Below are 19220 nucleotides of genomic sequence, written 5' to 3' on the forward strand. Positions count from 1 at the left end.
CCCCGAGTCCGCTTCCTCTCTCCTTCCCGGGGGTGCCGGGCTGCTCACCGACGCCCCGGGAGCCACCTCCTCGACGTCTGGAAGGTAGTCTAGGGGGCCTCGCCCCACCTCGCCCTTGTCATTCCCGTCCGAGGCCTCCGTCGACAACGACGTCGACGGGGACTCCTCCAACGGGAGACCTTCCTTCCGTTGCTGACGGCGGCGTTTATCCAACGCCTCGCGCGCAAGGATGTGCTTCGTGCGCTTCGCCGCCTTAGCATCCTTCCGCTTCTTCTGCGCGTCGGTGTGAGCGCGGTTAATCGCCCGCTGCCCCGCGTCCTCGGGAACGGGCGGCGGGGAGGAGCGCACGTCCCTCATCCCCTGAACAAACCACAAACGTGCATAAGGAAACAAGGGATAAAGGGAGATTGAGGAAGCTCAGAGGCTGCAGCGGCACTCGACTTACCAGCGAAAGAAACCCCCGCGACGGTCGCATCACGAGGTGGTCAGGTTGCCGCCCCTCAACTTCACATCTATCGTCTCCCCCACCCGACGGTGAATCTCCTCATCGGAGAGGGCGGAGGAAGACATCCGGGTGCCTTCGACGGGCTTACTCGGCCTCATCTCGAACAGCCGCCGCCGTCGAACCATCAGCAGCAGCACCCTCCGGTGGTGGAAGGCGGCCACGACCACAGCGGCGGTGAGGCCATGGTTCCGCAGCCTCGCCAGCCCCTCCAGGAGCGGCTCCAGCTTGGGCTGGTCGACCTTCGGGACGCCCCATTTCCATTTCTCTGGGCAACTCCCCACAATCCGCCCAGTATAAGGGGGAAGTCCCCCATCGTCGTTGCGGAGGTAGAACCAACTCGTGTACCACCGGCGGTTGGAGGACGCGAGTTGGGCCAGGATGTAGAGGTGCAGGCGGTCCTGACGCACTTGGAGAGTGCAGCCTCCGGCCCTCGATGCCTTCCTCTGGCCCGACGTGCCCGTCGGCTTGGTAGTATGCCCCGCCCGGAACAGGTGGAGCCACAAATCCCAATGGGGAGCGATCCCCAAAAACCCCTCGCAGACGGCAACAAAGATAGCCGCCTGAGCGATGGAGTTGGGATTAAAATTATGAAGCTCCACTCCGTAGTAACGCGGGAGCGCCCGCATGAACCGGTCCGCCGGAACGCCGAGGCCGCGCTCGTGGAAGGAGACGAAGCTCACGATGTAGCCGTCGCGGGGCCTCGGCTCCAGCTCGCCGAACGGAGCAATCCACTCCGGCCTGCTAGGGTCTGTCACCGGGCGGAGGAGTCCACCATCGACAAGCGACTGGAGCATCTCCTCAGTGACATCTGACGGATCCCAGGGGTCCGCCTCGACAACGACGACGTTGCCGGCCATGAATGCGATGGAGGAATCGGGCGCGGCGGTGAGTTTTTCTCCCCCCCTCCACGCTCTCGCTTTTTTCTCGCTTTCTCCCTAGACTCGCTCTTCTCTCCTCTTCTCCCCGGCACCCGCTGCTCTGGCGACGGCTCGACGGAGGTGACAGGCAAGGTAAGATAAGAAGGGGCGAGACCCTTCGGGTATATATGCAGGGAGGAGGCGAAACAAACGGGCGATGAAATCAGAAAGGTGTTCCCCGTCCGGCGCGGTTAACCACGAGCCGATTTCGGCGGCCCACGCGCCCACGTCTCCCGCATTAAATGCGAGAACAGTTACGTCCCGTCCATCACGTCGCGCTCGCCCACTACGGCAGCAGGCGTCGCTTCGCCTCCCCATGAAACCGCCTCAAAAGGCGCACCACCCGCGGCCGAGCCAATAGGGAGGATATTTCCCGCGGCCTGTTCCTTTCATAGGAAGGAATCGGGCTCTGAGCCCGTTACGATCCAGGGGTTTGAAAGCTGGACCCCAAAGGGTTTCGACAGCTGCCCCAGGATAACAGAGTCAGGGGCGACTGCGGGCAAGCCTATACGGGGCCGAGGCCCAAGCGAGCGAAATGCCTGGGATGCCCAAAGTTGTGTCCGAGACCAGCAGGAAAGTATCCGAATGGGATCCCACCGTAGGGAGGCACCGAGCCACCGAGGCCCAACGAATAGCCTCGGCACCCACTAGAGAAATCCTCTGGTACTCTTAGAGTGTGTCTCTGGACTGCTAGCCGTCCCCTAACGAACGGGGTTCGGACCTCCACTCGGACTACCCGATAACAGCTCACCGGAAGTGCCACCGCTCGTGCCCATCGAGGGTAGCGAGGCACGTTCCACCCCTCCTTTCGAGCGAAAAGGAAGCGTGAGGGTCGCGTAAAAAGTCAGGGGAACCCCTGACGGCCTTCTCGCCCTATGCAGAGGCTAGGGGGCTCCTCCTGCAAATATGCCGAGACCTCACGACCCGGGCTCGCGCCCAAAGGGGCCTCGGCAAACAAACCCTCACGCGCGAGGGGCGCATAAAAAGTCAGGGGAACTCCCGACGGCCCTCTCACGCAGAGGCTAGGGGCTCTTCCTGCAACCTTGCCGAGACCAGAATGGGCTCGGTAAACTAACCCTCCGTCTGAACGAAAAGGACACGTGGAGACCAGATGAAAGGGCCAGAACACCCAAGACAAAGGCAAACAGTCCAAAACCGCGCTAGAGGTTTCGCTACAAACACGATAGAAGGGCGCCGAGCCCGTTACGGTCTAGGGGTTCGAAGGCTGGGCCTCCAAAAGGTTTCGACAGCCGCCCTAGGGCAACAGAGTCAGGGACGACATCGGGGCAAGCCTACGAATGGCCCAGACCCGAGCGAACGGCCGCTCGGGGCGTCCTAAGTCATGTCCGAGACCGGCGGGGAAGTATCCGAATGGGATCCCACCGTAGGGAGGCACCAAGCCACCGAGGCCCGCAAACGGCCTCGGCACCCACTAGAGAAACCCCCTGGTACTCTTGGAGTGCGTCCCTGGACCACTAGCCGTCCCCCAGCGAACGGGGCTCGGGCCTCCACTCGGACTACCCGCTAACAGCTCACCGGAAGTGCCACCGCTCGTGCCCATCGAGGGTAGCGAGGCACGTTCCACCCCTCCTTCCGAGCGAAAAGGAAGCGCGAGGGCCGCATAAAACGTCAGGGGAACCCCTGACGAACCTCTCGCTCCTCGGAGAGGCTAGAGGCCTCCCTGCAGCCTCACCTAGACCCCCGCAACCCGAACTTGCGCTTGGGGGCTTGGCAAATGCAATAAGAACTACTCGTTCAAGACACGGAAATGAAGAAAGCCCCTGGAGGAGTAACTCCACTCCCCCAGGGGCTCGGGGGCTACACCCAGCGGGTGCGCTCGCGCGCACCCACCAGAACCTCAAAAAACAAACCCCAATTCCTACGGGGCAGGTACGAACCAAGCTTCGGCCAACCCTCAGGGGGAGTGCACGCACTCCCCCCCGAGGCTCGGGGGCTACTGTCGGGTACCTCAGAATGGGGTACCCCAAGCAAAACATCAAATGGGTTGCCCAAGTTCCATCTAAAAAATAATGATGATAAAAGCAAAAAGGTAAGTCGCGGGCCCCTCCCCGTCGCGACCAGGCCCACTGGGTCCTCCTCCTCCTCGCGTCGAGCCCCGAGACGGAAGCCTCGGCAGGGAACGCCATCTCCGCCTCGCCCGAGGCCCCCCACAGAAGGCCTCGGCAGGAGGCGCGTTCTCCGTATCGCGCGAGGCCCCATTCTCCGTGTCGCTTGAGGCCGGCTCACCCGCGGTCCGTCGCCCCCCGCCTCGGCCGACCCTCCCGACAGCCGATCACGTCCCATTAATGCTTCCAACCACCCCCGTGATCTCAGCCGGACAGCGGCCCAACGTCACAAAAAGACCGACGCGACCCGAAGTCGCATCAGCACCATACCGGCCGGGGCAGGGCACGGCGGGGATTACCGGCCACTGTGTCCTACCACTGTGACCACGATCAGCGCCTGGGACAGGGTATGGCGGGGGTTACTGGCCACTATGTCCTACCACTGTGCCCACGATCAGCCGCCCGTTCGAGGCCTCGGCGCTGTACGCCAAAGCCTCGGCGCTGTACACCAAAGCCTCGGCACTGTACATCAGGGCCTTGGCAACATTGGGGACCGCGCCTGCCGAGACCCCCCTCGAAGTACCAGCCTCGGCCCCGACCAAGTTTCGGCCTCGTGCATAGTCCGTCTCCAGCGGCCTATGGTCGCCGTCACGTCCACTCCGAGGAATTCCTAGGGCTCCCACGACGCACAGGATCTGATGGGACGACCACGCCGCCCCGGTACTCCAAGGATGGGCCACTCCGACGACCACGCCGTCACAGGAACAGGCCACAGGGTTTGGACATGCCATTCCTGTCGGCACGACGCCGCATAGTAATACATGTACTGCCCTTGTCCCCCCCTTCAACTATAAAAGGAGAGGACTTGGGCCACTTAGAAAGGGGAGACGGCCCGGATAACACACACACAGGCACACCCTCTAGCCGCTTGAGAGCAACGTCTCAGACGACCCCACGACACCCTGCCGAGACCTGGGACAAGTTCCCTCTCTCCCTTAGCTTGTAACCCCCTGCTACGAGCACTTCGGTGCGAGGAATACAAGTTCTATCCCTCAGACTGGACGTAGGGCGCCGATTGCCTGAACCAGTATAAACCTTGTGTCTCTTCGCATCACCATCCGGAATCGGGAGCACGCAGAACAAATTCACTAGTTGGTTGAGGACCCCCCGGTCCGAAACACCGACACAAACTGTGTAGCTATTATACAAATTTGCTAAACTAGGCAAATATCTGTTTCAATAGCACAATTTAACATCTCAGACATGTCCAATCCTTGTTAATTTAGCAGCTACTCCCTCTGTAAAAAAGAAGAAAATCTCACTTCCTGAGAAGTTGAACATTTCCAAGTTTAACCTAGCTTTATCGAAATTTTGCTATGAAAATACATTTTATGGTTAATTTAGTGATATTTATTATTCATCATAAATATTATTATTTTATTTATTGCTTTATATATTTAGTTAAACTTGATTATTTGACTCCTCGTAAAACAAGGTTTTCACTCTTTGTTCAATGGAGGGGAATAGATAGTACTCCCTCCATTTCAAATTATAAGTCGCTTTGACTTTTTTTGTTCACTCATTTTACTATGTATCTAGACATAATACTATATCTAGATGCATAATAAAATAGATGTAAAAAAAGTTAAAATGACTTATAATTTAGAACGGGGAGTAGCTGAAGTACTGCCTGCAATGTGTGCTGGCTACCGTATCATCAATGCCTGTAACCACACACTCTTCTGTGACTCTATTTTACATGTATTTTTTTACTAAGCCATTAGTAGGCCGTGTCATTCGGCCTGTTCGCTGGTTGGTTTCTGGGCTGGTTTGGGCTGGCTGGTGCTGGTTTATTGTGAGAGGAAAACACTGTTGACTGACTGGTTTTGGCTGGCTGAAACCAACAAGCGAACAGGACGATTATCTTATCTTGTGCCCTCCAACCGGACCGGGGGTCTACCCTACACTGCTGCCTGCTGGGATAGCTTGTAGTGATCATAGATCATTGAAGGGGCCTCCCTCTCTAAAAGGATCCAAGATCCGGCCTTGGGGCGTCCGAATTGACCCTTCGTCGTCGTTTAACTTGCGTTGGAGCTACAAAGATAGGGACAGGCAGGGAGACCCTTAGCATATGACATTGTAGTTAAACTACTAAATCACAAGCCGCGTCCAATCCTGTCTGAGTGAGAATGAAAAAAATCTCAAGGTCCATCCAACTGTTTACATGGATAAGACATACTCCTATATATATGCTGGCCTACATTAGAAATCTCTTCCAATAGTTTGCCGCTTAGACCATGTTTGGCTTACCCCATATTCGGCTTGTTCGGCTTATTTTTTAGCCGGAACAATGTTTTTCTCTCAAAACAATTCAGCTGGAACAGTATTTTTCAGCCAGTTTCAGCCAAGATTCAGCGAGCCGAACGGGGCCTTACATGATTGTTATTGTTACAAAGTAGTTCCATTGGCCCATTTGTACTTTGGAATGATGCATGTGTTTGCCTTGCCCCATCTGTCCTTGTGTCATTTGCATGAGCAAGGAGTACAGTGCTAGTGGTACTGAAAAATGATATTTAGGTAGACGTGCTCACTCAAGTGTGATCCCATATATGGCCTCAAGTCCTAACTTGAGATTATGTTATGTTACTGTTAATAAGCATGCTAGCAGGGTGAACAATTCTTTTTAAAAATTTTAAAAATAAAAATAGTTTCACAGACAATGCCCCAGTCCACATGCATTTGCAAGACGAGTAGAACTCAGATCGTTTTAACTCAGTCTACACAACATGCTGAACAAATAAGAGGAATGTATGGCTAAGCCACCGACCGACTGATTATGCTAAAAATTTGAGCTCGTAAACACACTAGCAAAGTTAGAAAATTATAGGATCCAATGTTCTGAGATTTACATGAGAAACAAAACAAAAACAATAATTGGGGGGATATCAGAATCCAAAGAAGAGCAATAGTTTTAGTGTCGCCTTGTCCTCTTCTCTTTCTATTCTTTGGGTTTTCTTGCTGTGAAAAAAAGAGACGTGGATTGGATTAGCTGTGCACAGGGGAAGGCTCAAGGCTCTGCTTGCAGTATTGCAGTGACTGCCTCTGGAGTCTGCAAGGCAAGCAGACAAGAGCCACAGGACAAGAGCTGCTGAGCCGTGCATTTGAGATTCTCCTCTAAAAGGTCTATATATACACTATTAGACTCCCATTCCCATACGACATACTCTTGTTTCATGAGATGGAAAGCTGGAAAGGCAGGTAAAAAGCTTCATCACATACTCCTATGTACTAACAGTCCAGTCAATTCTGCATTCTGACGGCGTGCTCGTGCTAGCTTATGCTAAAATTTGGCTTATGCCGATGCTTACGCTGAAATATTGTGAGAGAAAAACACTGTTTCATGGATAAAAAGTAGGCGAACACTAAACGCTGCTCTGCACCTTCATGGTCCATGTTCAGGATCTCACACTCTTTGGTCCAGCTTTACCGTGCAATAACTGGAGTGAGGCAGGTCCAGCCAATGAACAGTAGCGGCGGCAGTAGACAGTGGACAAATGCGTGCATGCTTAGCTGGGGCCTGGGGGAAGGAGGGTACGTGTACAGTGCCCCCCATTACAGGGGCAGCAGGACAGGATCTCCATGGCAGCAGGATCTCCTCTTCAATGGATGCGGCGGGTGGTACTTGGCTGCATGCGTTGTGCCTGTGCAGATCGTCAAGGATACGATGATCATGGGTGCTAAAACAGCAAGCACAACAGTCTTCGATTATGGGGTGGGGGTGTTTGGTTTGGCTTTTGGCTTCCGCTTTTACTCCCAAAAGCCCAAAAGCCAACCAAAGGCCTTTGCCTCGACCATCAACTTCTTCAAAAGCTAGCTTTTATGTAGTTCAATTTCCACGGCAAGGGTCAAGCTGCTTCCACTGGCTGCAGGGGTGTAACTTTCATTAAAATTACCCGCAATGCCATCCATTACATAAGAAAACGTTTCGTTCATCTTCGTTCTTTCCCCTCGCATCTGCTTGAGAGCACTTGCTCCACACGCATCTGCTCGAGCCGGCTGCGCTAGGGTTTCCCGGCAGGCGGTGGCGCACCTCGCCGGGCCTGCCCTGGTGTGCTCCGGTGCCGTCGGTCCTCTCCGTCCTCACCCCGATCCTCTCCTTCGTCGCCCCTCTCGTCGCCGCCGCCAGGAGTCGCCGTCCCCACCCCATCTCGGCCGGTCGGGCTCCACGTCGAAGCCCCTGCAGTTGCGCCGTCCGCTCCTTTCCAGCAACCAAACAGGTCCCGGCTCCATCGATCTACGCCTCCCGTGACCGGATCTGCAACGTAGGTACGTCAATCTCTGATAAATGGTTCAATGCATGCTATTTATTCAGTATAGTGTGTTGTGTGTATGATAAAAATGATGCCATGGTATTATGGTAATTAGAAAGTCTGAAAAAATGTTTTGTTTGATTCAAGAATGGGCGACAAGGCAGACTGGAGTGATTTCTTTTTGAAGCATTTGATTGATATATGCAAAGGAGATATAGAAGCAAGGAATAGGCCCCTGGGACTTTTCACTAGTCCTGGATGGAAAAATCTTGTATCTAAGTTTGCAGAAAGAACCGATGACCTGCGAACAAAGATACAGTTGAAGAACAAATTAGACAACATAAAAAAGGAATATGGATGGTTCATGGAGTTCAAGAATTATGCCGCTGGACTTGGATGGGACGCAGCAAAGGGAACTGTTGATTGCCCTCGGGAATGGTGGACTGAACACCTTGCTGTAAGAACTGAACTCTCACTATTGATATTCTTTTTCATACTTTCATATGGTGTGCCTTGCTAAAATTTTTCATCCAATTTTAGAGATGCGATAACCGTGAAAAGGGACTAAAATGCAACCATGTGAGTTTCAGAAAACAAGGACCGAAGTACCTTGACGATCTTGATCTAATTTTTGGCAAGGTACATGTGACTGGGGCCACTGCATCCTGTCCTGGAGATATATCCTCTGATGAGGCAAGTGATGAGGATGTGGCCGAGGTACCAAAACCACAAGAGAATGATGATGTCAAGTTGGCCGCTTTGAAGAAACCAAGGAAAAAGAAACACAAGAGGTCTTGTACAGCTACTGAAGCCAAAGAAGTGAAGAGTCCATTTTTTTGCATGTACAAAAACACATTTTTGAAGATAGAAAATGCAGCAGACAAGATCTCCTCAAGTGTATCTGCATCATCAGCTCCTCCAACTAATTTAGTCCCCACTATTGAAGAGGCTATAATGATGGTCGAAGAGTGTGGGGTGGAAGAAGGAACTGCTCTAATGCACACCGCCACCGTGTTGATCATGAAGCCTGATTTTAGAGAGGTCTTCAGCCATCTAAAAACAAATAAAGGAAGGCTGGATATGATTGAGAGGGAGCATGAAAAAGAGATGATGAGGCGCCAGTGAACCAATTTTTATTTCTATTGTTGTCTTGTGAACCAATTTTAATTTTTATTGTTAGAACTATTAGTTGTATGGCTGTAGCAAACAATTTGCTTGTGCTGAGACTATTTGCTTGCGCTGAGACTATTTGTGAGATTATTTCTTTGTGTGAGATTATTTCTTTGTGTCAGATTATATCCTTACGTGAGATTATTTTCTTGTGTCAGATAATTATATGTGTCACATTATTTCTTTGTGTCAGATTATATCCTTGTGCATATACTGATGTATCCTAGATCAATTGAATTAATAAATTTTAATATCCTTTGTAGATGGATGACAACTTGGAAGGTGTAGCTAAAGGACAGAAGGGACTAGTACTCCTAGCTGAGCTTTCTCAGCATGCTGCTGTTATTGGTCAAATGGGTGCACAATACATTGAGCGTTATTTTGACAAAGGTGAGTACAGGGAAACATCGAAAACTGGAATTCAATGGATGATAAGGTGCTTTGCTCGTCCAAGGTACTTCTATAAGATGTTTCGAATGAGCACTTAGGTCTTCACAGCACTACATGAGTTGCTAGTATCTACCTACGGTTTGACATCCACTAACAATGTTTCATCAATTAAGTCATTGGCAATGTTCTTGTGGATTGTCGGAGGCCCACAATCATTTTCACAAGCTGAAAATCGCTTCACTCGGTCACTGTGGACAATTCACACTAAGTTTCACGAGGTACTTAAGTGTTTGCGCAAGTTAGCTAAGGATAATATTAAGCCGAGAGATGCTAGTTTTTCTACAGAACATGAAAGAATCAAAGATAAACGCTTCTGGCCTTACTTCAAAGGCGCTATTGGAGCAATAGACGGTTCACATGTTCCAGTAGTTGTGCCAACGGAGGATATGGTTAATCACACATGTCGTCATGGATATACAACTCAGAATGTGCTAGCTGTTTGTGACTTTGACATGAGGTTTATCTTTGCGGTTGCCGGTTGGCCCGGTTGTGCACATGACACACGTATCCTCAATCATGCATTGGCAAATTTTCCTTCATTTCCCGTGCCTCCTAAAGGTATACACATATCCTTACTAAGATAGCAGTAAAGTACTTGTATTATTATTTGCTTATACTGATTTGATTTTGTAAAAAAATATTATCTCGTGGACTCTGGTTTTCTAAACCGAATAGGGTATCTGGCCCCTTTCAAAGGAAGCACATACCATATACCATAATTTCATAATCGTTCTGGACCACCCCAAGGGAAGTATGAGGTGTTCAATTTCTTGCATTCATCCCTTTGAAATATCATTGAGCGGGCTTTCGGAGTATTGAAGGAGAAGTGGCAGTATTTTGAAGGGCATACCAAGTTTCTCAACTCGTACTCAAAAGCATATCATCATTGCTTGTTTGGCATTGCATAATTTTATCCGTGAGAGCAACTTGCGTGATAAGGAGTTTGAGAGATGTAATGTTGATTAGGAATACTTGGTACAAGAAACAAGTGGCACAACACAAACACAGGGAGATGTGAGTGAAGATGTGGAGAACGAGGATACCATGAATACCATTCGTAGTAGAATAGCTGATGCTTTGGTTAGTGCGAGAGGAGGATAGTTATGTTCAGGGATGACATAATTGGATGAGCCCTTATTTTTTTGTTCTATTTATGTGGACCATATCACTTTGAATGATAAAAAACTTAGAATAAATTAATTTTTTCTTTCTAAAATAATTATTTACATGCGAATAAATGAGTGCAACAGTTATTTACGAGCAATTTGCATATAAATAGTCCCTCGGGCCTTTAGGGGCATTAGAGACATTTCTTATACAACCTACAGTTTCACAGCTCCTCCAACCAAACAACTTTCAGCTTTTCCCACAACTCTCAGCTCACAACAGCTTTTCCAAAGCCCATAGCTCACAATAGCTTTTTCAAAATCCACAACTCAACCAAACAGGGCCTTAACAGCCAACCAGAAAGTCATGTTTGGTCTTTCCAGAAGCAGGAACATGCCAGTACAGAACCCTATTTCTAGAAGCAGAAATAATGGTCTATTCTTAAAAAAAAACATAGTAGGAGTTCGGCCTCTCAATTAAGAAAAGATATAGGTTTATGTACAGAAAGCCCGAAGGCCTAAAACACCTCAAAGGGCACAACCTAGGTATAGAAGAACGAACTCCTCTCCCCTTAGGCTCCTCTCCCCTTAGGGAAAACAGAGGGGGGCTAAGTTATGCTTCTAAAGACTCGTGATCGAAGGTCAATGTCTTTTTGGTTTTGGAGGCCACCTGTCTTGCGTCCATGGCAGTGTTTTGAAAATTCCTTCTATTTCTTTCTTTTCAAATGTTCCACATCGTGTAAATCACCACTTTGTTGAAGTGTCGTCGTCGCTGCCTTGGGATTGCGGCAGCCGCTTCCTCCCACCAAGCACGAATTTCTGTTGGCTGGACCTGTGGCTGGATTAGTTGCACATCAAAATGTTCCCAGATCAGCACAAGGTTCCAAATCTCTTTGGCTAGAGGGCACAACAAGCATAGGTGAAGGCCCGATTCCAGTGGTCTGTTGCACATGACGCAGTGGTCTTGGTGCGGCCAGTTCCTTAACTGCAAGTTGTTAGCCGTGAGGATTTTGTTTTGCACAAGGATCCATGCGAAGAATTTACATTTGTTCTCAGTATGTGCTTTCCATATAAGGTTTGGCCGAAATCTTTTGTAGCATCCTTGGAATTGTATGTGGTATGCCGAGCGGGTGGAGTATATGCCATCAAGCGTCCACTTCCAAGTAATGGAGTCTTGAACTCCCGGCTGTAGCAGGATGTTTTGTATTCTGATCCATAAGGATATGAATTCCTCTAGGTGTGTGGCCGTTGTGATCTTGCCCCTGAGAGATCGAATCTAGCCGTCGTTTTGGAGCTCCTGCTGGACCGATCTATTCTTTCTTCTCACTAGCTCAAAGAGTTGCGACGCAAGGTTCCTGGAAGCCTCTCCCTCCAGCCAACTATGATGCCAAAATTGTGCTTTCATGCCGTTTCCGACTGTGACAATGGTTGATGCATTGAACAACAATCTGTTGGTCGTTTTGCAAGGTACCTCGGAGCCGGCCCACGGCTTGGAGGGATCCACCCAGTCCTGCCACAGCCAACGTAATCGTAGTGCTCTACCAAACTTGTCCAGGTCAGGCACCCCGAGACCACCAAGCTCCTTAGGTTTGGACACAGTTGGCCAATTTCTGAGGTAATGTCCCACGTTCGTGTTTTCTTCCCCCTTCCATAGGAAAGACCTACGAATCTTCAGCCTGTTCGTTTGGCTGTGGCTTGTCGTAAACGATCGTAAATTTCCAGCCGGAACAGTATTTTTCTCTCACAAAAACCAGCCAGCAGTACTTCTTCACGAACTAGCAACGATACGAACCAGCCAACCGAACAGGCTGTCAATCTGTTTCCTGGCCCAGGCAGCTAGTGAGAAGACGGTCAGGTGGTATGTAGGCATAGACGTATCCTCATATCTACATGCATCAATGCATTATATACAGACAAATGCACTTACTGGAGCAAAATGAAAAGCATAGGACATGACACTATATTGATAGGCACTGCATCTAATCAAATGGGCTTAAAGTGTACTGTAAACACTATCTGCGGTAAAAGGAAGACACCAAACTAAAGAGAGATTGCAGAGCAGAATAATGTAACTGAAACAGCACGCCATCCTTTGGAAAATGAAACAGCAATATGTGCAAGGGTAAGCCACAACATGCTATATATGAAGAAAACCACAAAAAAGAAAATCGAAAACCTAATTGAGCGTCTAAATGTGCCCATTCCCAGGATTTTTTAGCAGTTTATCCTAGAACTTGAGTAAAAATAGGTTTGACAGTCAAAATGCACAAGAAGCAACGCAGTGCTTGATGGTCTGCCGTCATATGCCATGGGAGCCCTCTTCCTGCCAGTGGGAGTCAACGAGGCCTTGGATGCTAAACGCAGAGCCTTTCTCCGGAATGGATCAGACAAGACCACTGGGGCAAAATGCCTGGTTGCATGGGAGAATGTATGCAAGGCAAAGGAAGATGGGGGACTCGGGATCAAACGCTTGGACACCCAAAATGCTTGTCTGCTGATTAAACTCATTCACAGGCTTCACCATCCGTGGGACTCTTCCTGGGCAGCTTGGGCAAAGGGCCGTGTCCGGCTGGCTGACCTCCAAGGAGATGTAGCCGGCCCACACTGGGAAGCGATCAGGGAACTGCTGCCTGCCTACAGGAGTATTTCTCATGTCAGAGTGGGCAATGGCGAAGACACGTCCTTCTGGCTGGACCGGTGGTTAACAAGTTCAACACAAGCTGATGCTTTCCCCTCGCTACACAGTCACTTCACCAAAGGAGACGCCTCAGTGCATACAGTCCTCAATGGTGACTGGCGATCAATGCTTCAGTCACGGCTATCCCCACAAGCTGAAGACGAGTTGGACCAGCTGAGACACCTTCTACACGAGGTGACGCTCGAAGCCACCCCTGATGATAGAATCTGTGTGTTTGCCAAGCACGATGGCAAAGCTTGCTGCCGGGATGATCTATAGGGCATCGATCAGAGGCGAGCAGAAGCTGCCTTCCTTTGATTTTGTATGGCGCAACTTTGCACCTCCACGTGTGAAATTCTTCGCTTGGCTTTTGGTTCAAGACAGGATCCAGTGCAAGACCAATTTGGCAAGGAAAGGGCTCTTGTCAGATGCAATCTGTGACCTGTGCAAGCGCCAGAATGAAGACGCAGATCACATTGTGTCAGGCTGTTCCTTTGCTCGCTCATTCTGGAGAAGGATTGGATGGCAGCCAAATGCAGTTCAGAGCCTCTGGGAAACCAGGATGCCAGACCAAGTGCCCAAGGAAGCGGCCTCGAGCTTTCTTCTCTTGTGCTGTTGGGAGCTATGGAAGCACCTGCCATGATGTGATCTTCAGAGGAATGACGCCGAATGTAGAAAGATTGGTAGCCACCTGCAAAGCCACCGCTGTTCTGTGGTAATGCCGGCTACCTAGAAGCTCCACCGCCTTGTCTAGTTTCTGGAGATCCATTAGTTTCATGTAATTGTGATGTATTGCTCTCCTACCTCGCTCTCTATTTGTAACTATGGCGCCAAGCCAAACCCTCTGGGCTAATGCCCTTCCATTCCTAGGATCTGTGGTAATCAAATCAGGTGGGGACAAATCGTCCCCCGTAGCATCTTAAAAAAAAATAAGCACAAGAAGCTAGCTCTAGAGCTTAAAGGGACATTTACCTGAATATTCTCACAAGCTATTGAATATTATCAACCAAAATCATAAAACAATCTTCAGATAATATCAACATCTAAACCCTACATCACCAAGTATATGGGTCATGCAGATACAACTCAATTCATACACCTCTTTTATGCATAATGATACAAAACACATACACTGATACACCATGGCACATAGTATCAGAGAAACTCACCAGTTTGTCCTGGTGACCTAGAGAGCCAGAACAGGGTACAAGTAACAACAGGGCAGTTTTATATCAAGACGCTTACAGGGAGAACAGGGCGGGCCTGGTGCAAGCGGTACAGTCTTACCGCCTGTGACCGGAAGGTCCCGGGTTCGAGTCGCGGTCTCCTCGCATTGCACAGGCGAGGGTAAGGCTTGCCACTGACACCCTTCCCCAGACCCCGCACAGAGCGGGAGCTCTCTCTGCACGCTTACAGGGAGAACATGGGTATGATTGAACAGTGGGAACCATCGCTTAGAACAAACCTTCTAGGAAGTTTTAAATTGCAATGGACTACATGGGAGCATTATAATATATATCTGGACACCAAAAGGAAACATAAACTTGTGTATCCCACAGCAAGGTACCAGAATTAACCCCATATTTAGGTAAAGTGAAGCAAAATTCCTTGCATCAGTTGCTAGTTCAAGTAAAGGTATAAATGCAAGGAGGCCAACCATGATTCATCCACCCCCTGCCCCAAAGATTCATAACAGGAGTCCATAATTTCTTCAGCTGTTTTGTAGCACTACAGATAAATTGTAAATTGTCTCCATGCAGTGACACTCTATATGGGGTGCAGTCTTATATGTATAGAGGCGAATTAATACAAAACGTAGTATAGCAAATCGGCAGAGTATTTTCTTTGAAAGAATAAATTGGTAGAGTATCACATCTAAGAGTGTTGGCATACAGAGATTAAAGATTCTGCTCATCCCATTTGCTCGTTCAAACGACAACATAAATGAGAGAGCAAAGCACAAAGCAGCCCAAAGATTCGTACCAGAAATACACTGCACTGGGTATAGTCCCAGATCCTGACCCACCTCTATAATTATGCTAATGAATTATTTGTACTATTGGAGAATGCATCTACTGTGTAGCAGAAAGATAGTAAAGCACAGAGGCATACAGTGAAGAATGGTGGAGAAATTAGAAACCTGGGATAGGATGAATGTAGAAAAAGGTTACAGAATAGAAGAGGTAGATACCAAACGAAAGCAAAGTAGAAGGGAGTAAAAACCTGCAGCAACATGAATGGCGTAAGAACTTGCAATGCAGTAACCAATAGCAGTTAACCGTGCAAAAACACATGAATGGGACTCATTTTAAGTTCCGAAAGGAAAAATGCAGCAAAGAAACGACCTGTTCTTGATGTCAACTTTTGCAGCAGCCAACATGGAGTGTCCATGCTGAGCACAAGCACCTTCAATCCAACGACAGTGCAGTTGTGTACTTCCCTGAAGATATACCATATCCCAGCAGTGAGCAGCCCCAACAAACATACACAACTTATATATGCTGTCCAATTCTGCAGAAGGTAGTCAGGTACTGCGCTAGTTAATTTTCAGCAATTGAACAAGATTTCTATATATAGCTCGACATTGAAGTCATTCAGTGGCTACAATCTACATGTTTTATCCCAGCTGCAAGGACACAATTTAGTCATGTAAATGTTTTTCTGTACACAATGTGAATGATAATTGATCTCCACAACTAAATGGCAATGTACTACTGCAAGAGAAACATACTGTCCTTTCTAGTCTAGGATTCAACGTGAAAGAAAAAAAGAATTAGCGAAGACCAAAGCACAGAAGGAAATAACGAATGAACTACTAAATCGTCACCTGCGTGTTCGAGAAAAAAAAAAACTACTATATCGTCAACATATATCATAGTGCGTAGAAGGTTTGCTCACACTAAAATGATGATTACCCATGCAGGCAACATCATCTAACCATCATATGTGCAACATAGCAATGACAAAAGCTAACAGTAAACATCATAGATTCATAGCCAAACTATTTTTTCTTGAAGAAATTGCAACATTGTTTTTCCTTGTATTTTCCTCAACCTAAAAATTTAACTACAAAAAAAACCTACAAATAACAATAGTATCCACTGCAATGTATATTTACAAATTAGCATAACTAAAAACTCAGAAAGTATAGCAACATAATTTCTAATATCTAAAGCATTACATGATGCAAGCTACTAAAATAAATACATTCAGAGGGATACTAACTCATCATGAAGACCTCAAATCTTTTGAATAGTTAAGGTCAGCAATCAATCAACCCTCTTTGGTCGCCGCTACAGTTGTGCATCAGTCAAGGAATTCCAGGACACGACATCCTTAACTAGCATATCATTAAAGACAGATCTTGCACAGACCAGATCACCGCAAGCAACATATAGATGAATCAGCGAATTGGAAACAAAGATGTCCAGAAGAAATCCAAATTTTATAACATGGATGTGCATCTGTTCACCTTCCTTGTGAGCATAAGTTTTTGCAAAAGTTTTAGATGCGAAAGAAATGTCAAGTTGTCTGTGGCACCTTTTGGTGCATCACTCTGAGCAAGGCCTCTGAGTAGAGTAAAGAAAAGTTGTTGGTAATTATATCTGCTCAAATATTTTATGAGTAAAAACCAAATCTGATTACTGAAAAGCATAAGATCTGATAACCTTGGACATTGCATATTGACAGATGTGCAGGCCAGAAAGTGCATGGAGCTTCTTTACAGCTTCCATCATTACAAGACGATCTAGTGAAAGAGGAGAAAGAATTAGACATTACGTTCACTTCACCTGCTTCCTGCAAGGAAATGTAAGATAGGTAAATGGTCTAACAAACAGCTGTACTTGGGGTGAAGCAGTCATTTTGGAGGTGGAAACAAGTGACCAAATGCAGCATGCCTTTGAGGCTTATTATGAGGACACAAAAAGAAAACGAAGTGAGATGGCACAATGATAGCGCTGAGTTAACAAATATGGGATTGCAGGCATATCATTTATGACAACCTATTTAGCAGCCAAGAAACAATAAAATTTAATTTTGTTTCTTTACATGGAAGATAAAAAGGGCAAATTATCAGGAGAATTATTGAAGTTGGTATACTACAGGCAGATACTTAAAGTGGTAAGGTTGCAAGAAAATTTGAGAGAGCTTCTTCCTCTCATCAGACTGAACAATTGACAACTACTGAATCTCACCAACCAAAGCAATCCTAGGAACCTTACTAGTTTTACTTTTCCTCTCATTCAGTAACTTCCGCGCTTGTTCAGCATCACTGAACCTACAATATTGGACAGCACTGCAAAATCACCTCCGCATTCTCTTTCTAAGTCCAGTATCTTCTTTATAGCCCTCTCCCCCATCTCAACTTCTCCATACTTACTGCAAACACCCTACAGCATCCTCCATACAACTGCATTAACCTGTATAGGGAACCCATCTATTGTTTTCTTGGCCTCACACAACCGTCCAGCCCTACCAAGCATGTCTATGATGCAAACAAAATGCTCGACCCCTGGATCTATATTGTACTAAAAGATCATGCTTTCAAAAAAACGCTAACCCTTGCTCTATCAGCCCCCCATGACTGCAAGCATCAATGACGCTCAAGAAGGTGACTCTGTTGGGCCTAATCCCTGCAAACAGTTCAACTGCCTCAACTGACAACCCATGCATTGCAAAACCAGAAATTATCGGTGTCCATGGCACTAGGTTTTTCTATGTAGCATTTCATCAGACACCTTTAGCGAGTTCTGCACCGGAGCCAATCTTAGCATACGAGTCTATGAGCGAATTCTCAACAAAGACATCTGACACGGTACCCTTCTTCTCACAATAGCCAAGCGGCATCTCACCCACAGTGATCCATCCAGATATTGCAGGAATAACTACTAAAACAGTATCTCACTAGGCTAATGCCTCCTGCCATCATCTGGCAGAAAAGAGCAACAGCCAACAGGCTCCGTATAAAGGCAGGCACGCGTACAGCCGTACACACCTATCAATCGGCCTGGTCCATGAGACAACATTGCTGCAGGGCATCTGCTCAAACAGAAGCCTCGCATACTCAACCTCACCCACCCGACGAAGCCCGTGATCATCACATTCCACGAAACCACATTCTTCGCCGGCATTCCATCGAACACCTTCAGTGCTTCCACCAAGCGTTTAGAGACGTCATACACGTCGACGAGGGCGGCGTGCACGTAGGCCTGGAACTCGAACACCTTGCGGACCACGAATGGAGCTGCGCATCGGCTCGAGGCCACCCCAGACGTTGCGCAACCCTTGAACACGAACGCGAAGGCAAATGTGTCATCACTCATCAGCCAGGGGCGGAGGAGGCAGGTGGTGGAGCGCGTGCCTGAAGAAGCGCAGAGCTTCCTGGGGGTAAAGGGCCGTGGGAGTAGGCCTTGATTCTTTCTCGTAAAACACGGGTCTTGTTGGGCTTCAAGTGGGAGCCTGGAGTACAAATGGGCCTTTGGTCTTAGATGACCATGGGCCGGATTGGGCCGTCATGACGCTCGTAGCTTCCGTCGACTAAACGAAATGGTTTCCCATTCTTCATTTTGATTTTTCTATTTTCTATATATTTGGTCCCTTGTTTGTTTGAATTGAAATTGAAGACTTACCTGCGAATGGCACCCGTGATCTGATGTTTCTCTTTCTCTTCTAAGTGTTTATTAAGCGGTTAAGTTCTATGCTCCACAAACTTTGCTAAACCGGGTTCATTTTTTCTTCCTTTCATCACCAATTAAATTCTAATTACCTGTTGATAGCTCATTTGTCCATATAATATTTTAAATTATTTTTTAATCCTAAATATGTCGACCACAACGCCAACAAAAAAGTAAGTAACGAACAAGAAAAAAATCAAGAACTATCTAAAATGACCTGAAAATCCTAAAAAAATGGTTCACCCGCACAATCCTCGTTGATCTGTCGTATGATATGAAAGCAAGATCTTAAGACTAAAGTTACCATAGACACCTTGCTATTTAAGAGCATGCGATTTACCATT

General features: G+C 47.8%; 1 protein-coding gene and 1 long non-coding RNA gene across 5 annotated transcripts; one reads left to right on the forward strand and one right to left on the reverse strand.

Annotated features, from left to right (window-relative positions):
- Nucleotides 1–7946: 7946 nt before the first annotated feature.
- LOC136472480 (L10-interacting MYB domain-containing protein-like) lies at nucleotides 7947–8923 on the forward strand. The gene is made up of 2 exons (XM_066470184.1): nucleotides 7947–8255; nucleotides 8339–8923. Exons 1-2 carry the CDS (start codon nucleotides 7947–7949, stop codon nucleotides 8921–8923), a joined length of 894 nt encoding a protein of 297 aa, XP_066326281.1.
- A 5383-nt stretch (nucleotides 8924–14306) lies between these two features.
- Nucleotides 14307–18578, reverse strand: LOC136472481 (uncharacterized). 4 transcript variants are annotated; one of them, XR_010762363.1, is made up of 5 exons: nucleotides 18198–18578; nucleotides 16870–16999; nucleotides 16427–16770; nucleotides 15547–15712; nucleotides 14307–15424 (listed from the first exon to the last, which is right to left on the reverse strand). It is a non-coding gene; the product is annotated as an uncharacterized lncRNA (long non-coding RNA). The 4 variants fall into 4 exon arrangements; XR_010762362.1 differs by having other exon boundaries at nucleotides 16870–16949; nucleotides 17047–18578; XR_010762361.1 differs by having other exon boundaries at nucleotides 16427–16564; nucleotides 16674–16770; nucleotides 16870–18578.
- Nucleotides 18579–19220: the final 642 nt, after the last annotated feature.

This window comes from Miscanthus floridulus, chromosome 8 (genome assembly GCF_019320115.1).
Source record: "Miscanthus floridulus cultivar M001 chromosome 8, ASM1932011v1, whole genome shotgun sequence".
NCBI classification, from domain to species: Eukaryota; Viridiplantae; Streptophyta; class Magnoliopsida; order Poales; family Poaceae; genus Miscanthus; species Miscanthus floridulus.

Bases quoted from the DNA above. Each gene is read 5' to 3' on its own strand.
- LOC136472480 (XM_066470184.1), top strand. From the start codon at position 7,947: ATGGGCGACAAGGCAGACTGGAGTGATTTCTTTTTGAAGCATTTGATT. The intron at 8,256-8,338 runs GTAAGAACTGAA...ATCCAATTTTAG, and splicing joins GGTGGACTGAACACCTTGCT to AGATGCGATAACCGTGAAAA.